Here is a 10,633-nt window from a genome sequence, read left to right on the forward strand (position 1 = left end):
ACGATTCCAGGTTTCATTGAATTATTAGATCAGAGCCAAAGATTTAAAAAGCAGGGATGACATCTAGTGGACTTTCTAAATGACTATAATGTATCATCAACCCATCAGAAGTCACCAGTGTTCTCTGCAACTTTTTCTTTTCACAGGCAGGGATGAATATTGCTTTGTCATTTATCATTTTGTCATAAACAATTAGAACATCATTTTTCGATTAAAAAAATCTTAAGAGTTAACACATCAAAAAACAAGCATTTCATTCACCAAAGCAATCAGTCATTTTCAGGTTGTGATATGTTCACCCTGAAGACGCAAACACTACAAGTTAAAAGTTTACAAAAAGGCTACTTGTTTATAGTTTACTTGCCAACTGTTTGCAATAGGATTATATACAAGCTAACATTTGGGGGGATGTGACCGCATTCTTAAAGACAAAGAGTAAACAGACTTAATCGTTTAATACATGTCGGTTTATTTCACTCCAACTTTTATGTAAGTGTAAAACAGTGCTGAGGATTTCCGTTTAAAGAAAACTACATTCAAAACGCATGATCAAACCACATGTTACAAACCTGTTAATATTTACATCAGTTCTTTTAATACACGTTTAATAAAAATAAAAGATATTACAAAACAACAGAAGGCGTCGAAGAAGAAGGGCAAACTGTGAAGAGAATAATAGAATTGAAATGTCACTAGAATGAGAGCTTGTTCCTTCAGTGAGCTCAGGCTTGCAAATCACAATGGTTTACTGTCAGACTTGTAAGAAAGAACAATTACATAATTTCACTGGCTACTGCTGGATCTCACTGATGTGGTGCTGGGCTACTTTTGGCCCACGGAATCTGCTTGTTTTCTACTTTTTGGCGTTAAACGCTCACGTTACGACACATCCGTCTCGTATGTTACCGAAGCTTAGAAAAGACGCTCTATGAGCCACATTGAATCTAGTGCAGGACAGTGAAAGCCAGCCAGAAATGTCTCCACCCGACAGACTCTCAAAACAAGCAGTTTTTTTTTTGGCAGTGGAGAGCCATGTGACTTGAGGAATGACATGCAAGGTTATCAACTGATGTGTGGAATAGCATCACACCACCTCCCGAGACTTCCTGATGGCACAGCAGAGGAGCATGCTGAAGATCATCCCGAACATCTGCCAAAAAAAAAAAGTCCGTTAGACTGTGTCGGTAGAAGAGATGGCATCTGCTGTGGTATTTTGAAACCCACCATAATGACCCCGATGGTGATGCCCACTCCTCCAATGATGTGCAGCTTGGAGTCAAACACTTCGTCAATAGCATCAGGACAGCTCTGCAACACAGAAGACACTCTTTGTGTCAGATTTTCTTAAAACATTGTGAGATTTTCCATCTCCAGTGAAGATTTGTTGTCATAGAGCCTCGGATGGATTCTTCTAATGTGATTATTTCCGTATGGAAATTGGGATCAATGAACCCCACATATTTATTTATTTTATTTTATATATATGTATGTATGTCACAGGTTTTTTAAATGTAATTATAGTTTTTTATATCAACTACTATTGTTCAAGTATTAACTTGAACAATAGGCAAGAGGCAACATAATGACTCCGGTTTAAACAAATAAAATAAAGTATTATAGTCTGAATCAGTCTGAAAAGCAACACCGAGTGCTTCATTCCAAATTTGGTTCTTGTTTTCCAAAATTGAAATCTTCATCCAATGAATGACATTGAAACATCCTTTGCAGATCTATTTCATCAACACCGTTTAATACTAAAACACTGAAGCTGAATCGCTACTGACTGATTTTATCCCCATCCAAACTCGCCTGGCAAAGCCCCTCATGCACTTCGCAAATTAATACTGACTGAAACATAACTGTATGTTACAATGAAAACATGTGACAATCCAAGTTATTCCTCTTAAAATGTATCACTGTAGTGGAAACTGCATTTTATATTATAGTTTTATTTATCTGTATGTACTTCCATTGTTGTTCTGTATATCTAAACACTAATTCATTTGTAGATTTTTTTTATATATTGTTTTTATTATAAGCAGCATATTTTAGTTAATAAAATACTACTTGTATGATGGTTCCATGAGTTTCAGAAGAAGTGTAAAAAATCATCACCACAAAGTGCAGTATATGCACGTGTTGTCATGAACTGGTTCTTTTGTGTCAAGGTATTCAGTGAAAGTGAAAGTTTGATACGTGAGAAGCATGTGTGACCCAGCCACCAGGTGGTGAAGCTGTTCTATATTTAACAGACTTGTTGTTCTGATGAACGGGTGCTCAAGTGAAACCTGATGGTTTGCTTCAGGAAGTGCTGATTATTATAAACGTGAACTAATGTGAACCCAACTCTCCTGGATCACATGTTTCAAATGTTGAAGTCTTTCTCTCCAAGATGCAGTAAGTCCCTCATCATGAGCATGTTTTGAAGTTATTTATAAAGTTCTCACCCGTCTAAAATCTCGGCGAACGAGAGGTTACGGAAGCGGAGTCCATTAATATTATATAATAATGGTCTTCACTCCTCCAGCCAGCTGTAATCACACTCTGCTCTTTTATACGAGTCCCTTGGAGGTGAAGACTTCCTTGATCTTCAATAACAAGTTAACTTGACAAAGGACTGGGGAGACAGGATGAAAGGAAGTGACACCGCAACTTCCTCTTTTTCCAAAATTCTGTTTTTGACAACCTAAAGTTTCCTAACCTGACTGTACTTTTACAAGCAGTCCTTTATTAATTTGAACAATTACTGAGATTAATTGTGTGTCAAAATGTGGAAGTTCCTAACATATTTGTGGATTCTCTTTTTTCAAATAATAATATAATTTTTCTTAGAATTTCTCAGAGTTCCATACCTTGGTAATGAGCGTCTGCAGCAAGTCTCCTTGAGGACATGTATCCTTGGCTCCATCAAAAACGGTGCCAGATGGGCCACAACAGTTCAACTGTTGACATGTAAAGAAAATAAAATTTAGTTTTAAACTCTCCTAACTGATCATCTTAAGCAGAAGCGAGACGCTCACCCCCAAATGAATCACCCGCAGTGTCTCCTTCAGGCGCTTGTCATCCGTTTGCTGGTAGTTTTTGTAGGTCTGAAGGTAGAACGACGTGATGTCGTCTACCACCTGCGTCAGAGGGAATCGATTATATAAACAAGCACGCACATCTTTTGGGAAAAAAACTCATACACTTGTTTTTCTACAGCATCAGAATCAATGAGAAGAAACAAACTGAGCAAGAAATCGTATAATAATCGCCCTCCTTACCACACTCTGGACAGACAATGGAGTACATTCTGCAACAGGATATTACAGAGACAATGTAGCAGAGAAAGACACCGAAGACTCTGGTCTTTGTTGCAAATTGTGATCTGTTGTATAAGCTATTTTGTATCTGGTCTACACATGCTACAAGTCTGGGATCAATTTAATACATTTTTAAATATGATTCAACACAATGTATAATAACTTGAATACATTTTTGTTTTTTGGTTCCGAAATATTCTAAATGTAAACATGTATAATATAATGTATTTTCAGAAATAGGTGATACCACTGTACAAAGTATGAATGAACTTCTTTGTTTTATTTTCAAGTCTGAGCAGGTTCATCGTTGTTGATGTCTTATGTTCACCATTACCTTGCTCTGGTTGGAAAATCCCCAAATGCCGGCAGCCACCTCCAGGGCAAAGATGATGAGCAGGAAGAAGAAAAACTGGGCAACAGAAAAGTCAGTATTAGAGTCATCTGAGAAATGTCTTGAGTGCATGCTTTGAACACGAACAAGTCGGGTCATTTGAGAGGAGATGAACCGGTTTGCGTGGACTCCTCCCCCCCCGAGCAGATTTAGTGCAAGCAGATTAGGGCCAGACAGGCGGGAAGGGGGGGAGTGGCTTCGACTGTTTACTGGCCTTGACGGGGCTGAGTTAACACTGATAAAAAAACATAAAACACAAAACAACCAACAAGTTAATCGGGGAAAAGGAGTTGTAAGGAGTGTATTCTGAAGAACAGGAAATGCCAGTTTGTGTTTTAGAAGAATCCTCAGAGGACATTTTCAAATTGATTAAACGTATTAAGTTAATGAAGTTACGACAACAACATCGCGTGGGATACACACCAGTCCCAGCATGCACGGAGACTCCTGGATGGCGCCACAACATCCCAGAAATCCCACCACCATCATCAAAGCTCCAGCTCCGATCAGAATGTAGACGCCTGACATGAACGAAAAAAAACAGGAGACTTCAATTTCTAGTTCATTTTTTTAACTTATAGATTCTATAGTTTCTTTAATGTTACTTTTGTTTCTATTATGACCTTTTCCAGGGTGTCCCTTGTCTAGCTAAGTAGCTAGGACGGGCTTTATGTCCAGTGTAATGTTTTATACTTAATTTAAACATGTTCTAATAAAGAATAAATCAAATCTAGCAATACTGTAGATTTAGGTTTTCACTTTGACATATATTAATATTAAGTATTTAAAAGAAAATCTACTCTATTTCTACATTAGTTTTTTTTAAGAAAGTCCCTTTAATGTGAAGAACTGTACCTGTGTAAAAGACGTATGGAGCTTCTGGACCCTCAAAAAGCCCTGCGGTCTTCGGGTCGAACCTCAACCACAGACCGATGGCAAACACAGCAGTGCCGGCGAGCTGAAACACAAACACACAATTGAAGATGTTACTTCTGTACTTCTTGCACTGTATACATTTGCCTGCTTCATCTCAACACTAATGTTCTTCATGGACAAGGTTTGAAGAATTCTCCACATGACAGATGTTGAATCAGAATAATGAACGTATCGATAAAGAGATCAGTTCAAGAGTGATTATGTCTGTTTGCAAAATAAATTGATAAATAGATATCAATGACATTTTTTTGAAAACGTATGAATGCATGAACCATGTGATGAAGCTGCAGGACTATCTTTTCATTTCTATTTTTGTTGTTCAACTGAACTAACGGAACAAAACAAAGTATGGATGTCAAAAGATAAAATCCCTTGGGAAGGTTCCTGTGGGATATTGGAAATACAAAATAAGTTGCTTGGCAGAGATCCATGCTCTCATAGCGCTTTTCTAGATGCTATTCTTGGTTTGTAATAATTGACATCATAAACAAAACAATGATGGATAAAATAATGAAATCATTTTTCTTGATTTTCATTAGAAAATGGTTATGTTTCAGAACATATTGAATTAATCATCATATGTACTTTTTCACACAGTCTGTGTATCCAGAGTCAAATTCCTTGTATGCAAGTACCAGGCATTTATCAATAGTTCTGATACTATCAACAAGGAAAACAACATTATTCCATTATTCACTCAGTCTTGCAACTGCTTAGGCTTCTTGCTTTACTACTCATTTTAAATATCCATGAGTAGTTTGGCCTGCTTTGGGCAAACTCACAAAGTGGCCTGATAAAATCAGGATTTTTAGAAAGAATTTGGCTTAATGTCCTTTTATCATTGGTGGTATTTCCAGTGGGAATTGGAATCCACCACGCCTGCACTTTGTCACCACATCTGTTCATCATTTCTATGGACAGAATTGTATGATCAGAGCCAGGGTTTTTGGTTTGTTAGGCTCAAGATTACATCTCAGTTTTCAAAAGATGATTGGGTCCAGTTGGCTCTATCAAGCCAAGACCTCCAGCTAAACCAAGGTTTTCCTCAGGGGCCACTGGGATTGTTGTTATGGTCTGTTAAGCCAAAAGAGAGGAGCCAAGAGATACAATACTGTATAATAGAAGAACTAAAAATTATAATACAAAAATATATATACAAGCCTAACTATGCAAATAAAATATTTATTATATGTATAATAAAATATGTATTCATGTATAATAATAAATGGGGGAAAAGTCCTAAACCAAGAACTTGAGAACGTTTTATTTAGGTTAGGTTAGGTAGAACTTTATTGATCCCTCAGGAGGTCTCTTTCGGGAAATAGTTTTTTTCCAATTAGACACAGCAAAACAGCTATTATTCATAAAAATAAGAACAAGAACAAGAAAAATAAAGAGAAAGAACAAGATTACACAATCTAAGTATAAAGAACATGGGTCAAAGACAAATAACAAAGACAAAGGATACAAAGATTACCATAAAACAGAATGTCAAGATTTATAGCTAAAACAATAATTAATACAATAGAGAATTGTTAGATAACTTTGTTAGAAACCTTTTTTTACATGGATCTGTTCAACTCTGATATCATAAGGGCATAAATACGGTCAAAGGGCTGCATGTAGCCCCCGGGCCACACTTTGCCCATGTTTGAGCTAAACAGACAGGATGTGGCTCTAATAGTTGGAAATCATTATTCTGAAAAGGTTGAAAAGTCTGGTTGCTAAAGAAGTGTACCATGCTCAGAGATCGAGTCTGGATCATCAGATGACAGACTCAAGTTAAAACTATACTTTCAAAGACGCCAATAATGACCAGAAGGCTCTGAGTAGAACAGCAGCACTGTGTTGACATTGTGATATTTCAACAGTCTGATTCACTGATTTCAAACTCATTCTGGCCCCGCCAAGTCATTTGATGTGGCCGGTCAGATAGTTAAGTTAATTCATGTCAATGTTTGATTCAATGACCTATGAAGATACCAGTGAAAAAGATAAGATGATAAGCAGATAAGCAACTGATTTTTACCCTTGTGTTATGTCAGAGTCGAGGTGACAAAACAAATGTGTTTGAGTTATCTCTTTTCAAGCCGATAACACAAGGGTTAAAGGTAAGGAATTTGATTTGTTTGATTTCGGAAGAAACTCAGAGAAAATTAGGATAGACTGAGGCTCCAACTATAAAAAGACAACATCGTATTAAGACTCGTACTTCCTGTTTGTAAATATATCTCTGCTAAAAAAAGATTTGGTCACCTTGTATCATTGCATTTTACACCTAGTCTGTGTGTATGTGCTTCTAGTTGTGACCATGTATGTAAAGCCGATAGAACTCACAATAAAGACAAGAAATACTTAAAAGTCAAAGAAGAATTCTGAACCAATGAAATGACGATATATCAGCACTAGAGAAGTCCAAGAGTTCAAGGCTCACTGAGTACAGGAATGTAACTATCAGAGGCCGTGAAGACAAAATGTCGGAAGATGATAACAATGTTAAAGAGCTACAGAGCAGAATCAAATATCCCACCACAACTGGCAATCTATTTATAGTTGCCTTTTGTCCAGTTTCCTGCGTGCACTCACTTCCAAATCTCACTGGCACAGATGGTTAAAAGTTGAACTTTGACTACTTCAGTTTACAAAGTCGCGTGATCTATTTCGACATACCGTCACTTGACTGATTCCAAAATAAGAAAATTCCACCTACCCAGAAGATAAAGTTGAAAATAAACATGAGATATTTGACACACTTGATTCCTCCTTGGATAGCCATGATTGTTCAGTGTTGAGAAGAATCCACAAGAGATTGTGACCTCGCTTGGTGAAGAAGTTTTGGTGGAAAGGGAAATTGTTTTCTGTTCCACGCCTCTAGTCACCTGATCACAGAGTCAGGGAGTGGCCAGAGCAACATGCTTTGTTAACTTATTACACACCCATCTTTTTCCTGTTGCCTGTCCAGACATGCAGAGCTACAGCGCAATGTTTGCAGACTTTCTAATAAGACCTCAGTGTTGAGACACGCAGGAGGTGACTCTTATTCTTAGAGCTTTCTTCTGTGTTTGTTGCTTTGTGATGATGTTCTTATTGTCATGACAGCATGACTGGGTGGACAAAAGTTTTTTTTTACTGCAAAAAAATATTGTTGCCTTTATTATTCATGTCCTTGTGCCTTTATTTTTTTAAAAAGAAGATATTTTTTGATTTTAATTCAATATAAAGATGTCAAAAAATAAAGGCACGAGGACATGAATAATAAAGGCAACAATATTTTTTTTAGGCAAGTTTAAAAATACTATTTACATGATTATGAAATTATATATACAGCTGTATACTGTATGTACTGTAGCTATTATCTGGCATTAAAAGAGAAATTAAATGAAATGTTGGTATGAGGCTTAGAAACATTAACAGCCTAATTATATTTGAAGTCCACTAGGATTGTATTTTTTTTTATTTTTAAATTAATCACAAAGAAAAAGCATTTTGTTTAAATAATCTAAAGAATAAAAGTATAAGCACATTTGAAAAACGATTGTAAATTAACATTTTAGAAGGGATTAAACCTCTAAGTTCATCATGATTCATTCAGGTACTGTTACCAAGTAAAACTGAGTGTAACAGCTGAATACACACAGTCATTGACACTGTATTAATGAATAACTTGAGCAACATCGTCTGCTGTAGAACATTTAGTGGTTTGTCAATAGCTTGTCGATTGGTTATCATGCTAAACATACTTTGTTATTTAAATTACACAGATATGCTGATGACACTCTGTCTCATGTTGCAGGTTTACTAGTAATCATCTTGAGCCCGTTGAGGGATATTTTTTAACTGTTTTTCCATTTTACCTATGACAAGATATACAGTATTATTCGGCAGTTTTTAATTAGTTTGTGTGTTTTTTGTTCTGTGGTAATTCCTATATTTGGTTAGCTTACCATATTTTAAAGAGGTTATATTGTGATATCTGCCTTACATCTTCTTTCATATTAAATGTTTTAATGACTTGTTAATGTTTCATTTTTATAAAGGTTCATGTGAAGGTCTCAAAAGTATTTATATATATTTATATGATAATTGTGTAAGCCAGAACATTACATTTTGCCAAGCAGTCTTGATAAAGTATGAAAAAGGGTTTCAGCATGTACAAATGTGCATTACCTAGTACAAATACATGGGGAAAATAACCTAAAACTCTTGACTACGCTTTCACTAACTGGTTGATCTTGGAGTTAAGTTTAAAATCAAGTAACAAATATATGACAGCATTCATTTATTGAACAGCAATTGGTTCAGACAACTACAAGCACGCTCTATAGTGTTTATTCTGTAGCTTTCATGCATAGTATTGTTCTCAACCGTCTGTTGAAGTTGACCACTCGTTTCACTGTCTGATGGTTTGACCTCCCATGGTGCCATTGGTATGTATGTGGCTCTCTTACGGGGGTGGAGGTTTTAAAAATACAGTAAGCGTGGGGACTGCAGGAACTCTTCACCCTTTACTTCCTGTTGCTCCTGTGCAACTTCTTATTTTGTCAAATCTTTAAATCTCCATCTATCTTACTACTTTACTTCAATTAAAAATGACAAGTGTGTGCATCCTGTCATGACACTTTGTTGTGTTTCTAGAACCTATTTCACACAATGTGTATCTTTAATGCAGCTCACACTATTTTAAACAAGTCAAATCACAAATGGTTCCCTGAATATAAATAGGCATCTTATTTATATATACAGTAGGTCAAAAGTAAACATAGTAAGACACACCCCTGGCAAGCTAAGACATATATAGACGTTATAAATTCCCAACATTCATTCTCATGCACAGAACCCAGGCATGCGCAGATGCGCTCACCACGTGACCTCGCTTCAAGTCATTTAGTGAGATATTATTTTCCTTAAATAGATACACACGTGTTTCGTCGATATAAAAACATACTGAGGTCAAAACCTCGGGTTTGTGTTGACTCCTGTGTATAGTTTGTTCAGTGGAAGTGGGTCACTTGGCCACTGGGGATTATTTTGCCTTCACACGCGCTGGACAATTTCTGTTATATGACGTCAGAAAATCTATGGTTTTTCGGATGTATTTCTGTGAGCACTGGTACAAAGTGCATGTGGTTGCAGCTGAAATAACGGTGTCGTCGCGTAAAAAAAACTGCACATTTTTAAACACATGATGGTCTCAACAAACTCACCCAAAATACGAGGTTGAAGGCGAACATGAGGTATTTGATGCACATCTCTCCTCCGGACAGGGCAGCCATGCTGGGTCGGACACGCACACTTTCACGCTAGGATCCGAGATGTAAAGTCAAATTAAAAAGGGAAGATCCGTTAACTGTCGGACGCTGAGCGGCGCGGCTTATTTTCTGACGCGCACTGATACGCGCGAACTCCTCCAGCGCGCGCATGAAGCCCAAGAGTGGTGATCCGCCCCCACGGACAACTTCATTTTCATAGTCTTTATTCTAAAAGATTTAATCCACATTTACTTTTCTTTTTTTAATCGTTATTCCAAATATTGAACAATTCGTTTGCACCTATGGTTTCGTTATCGCTGTCCTTAAGAATTTTCGTTTTTATTTTACTGTTTGTTGACTAACATGACGTATGTTTTAATGAATAACATGACGTATATTTAAATGTATTTCCTTATATTATTTTTGAGCAGAGCAGCAGCTCTCGCCGTTTTGCCTGTAGGTCCCTGCAGTAATATGACGTCACTCTGCTAGAATAAGCGAGGCGCGTTCACGTCGAAGACATGGTGTAATATAATAATAACAGTGCACGAGCATTGTGAGCCTGGGTGTTATGAATCCCCAACGCTGAGAAATGCAATATAAAATAGACTTAAAGCATGTTATGATTCATTATAAGTGCAGGTTAATGAGCTTCAATGTTTTAACATGAACAGGATACTCTCTTCACAAGCAGAGCAGTACAGCACCGGGAAGTACATCAGTTCAAGAACATGATACACATATGTTCAATATAA

At 36.8% G+C, this 10,633-nt stretch overlaps 1 protein-coding gene across 2 annotated transcripts; it reads right to left on the bottom strand.

Annotated features, from left to right (window-relative positions):
* Positions 1-449: 449 nt before the first annotated feature.
* Positions 450-9,993, bottom strand: cd9a (CD9 molecule a). Of its 2 annotated transcripts, none has more exons than XM_087797014.1 (8): positions 9,834-9,993; positions 4,549-4,651; positions 4,117-4,214; positions 3,637-3,711; positions 3,021-3,122; positions 2,853-2,942; positions 1,225-1,308; positions 450-1,150 (listed from the first exon to the last, which is right to left on the bottom strand). In XM_087797014.1, exons 1-8 carry the CDS (start codon positions 9,900-9,902, stop codon positions 1,085-1,087), a joined length of 687 nt encoding a protein of 228 aa, XP_087653140.1. In that variant the 5' UTR covers positions 9,903-9,993; the 3' UTR covers positions 450-1,084. The 2 variants fall into 2 exon arrangements, with proteins under 2 accessions (XP_087653140.1, XP_087653141.1); XM_087797015.1 differs by lacking the exon at positions 9,834-9,993 and adding an exon at positions 7,340-7,597.
* Between the last annotated feature and the right edge of the window lie 640 nt (positions 9,994-10,633).

Source organism: Callionymus lyra, chromosome 8, assembly GCF_982586985.1.
Source record: "Callionymus lyra chromosome 8, fCalLyr1.hap1.1, whole genome shotgun sequence".
NCBI lineage: Eukaryota > Metazoa > Chordata > Actinopteri > Syngnathiformes > Callionymidae > Callionymus > Callionymus lyra.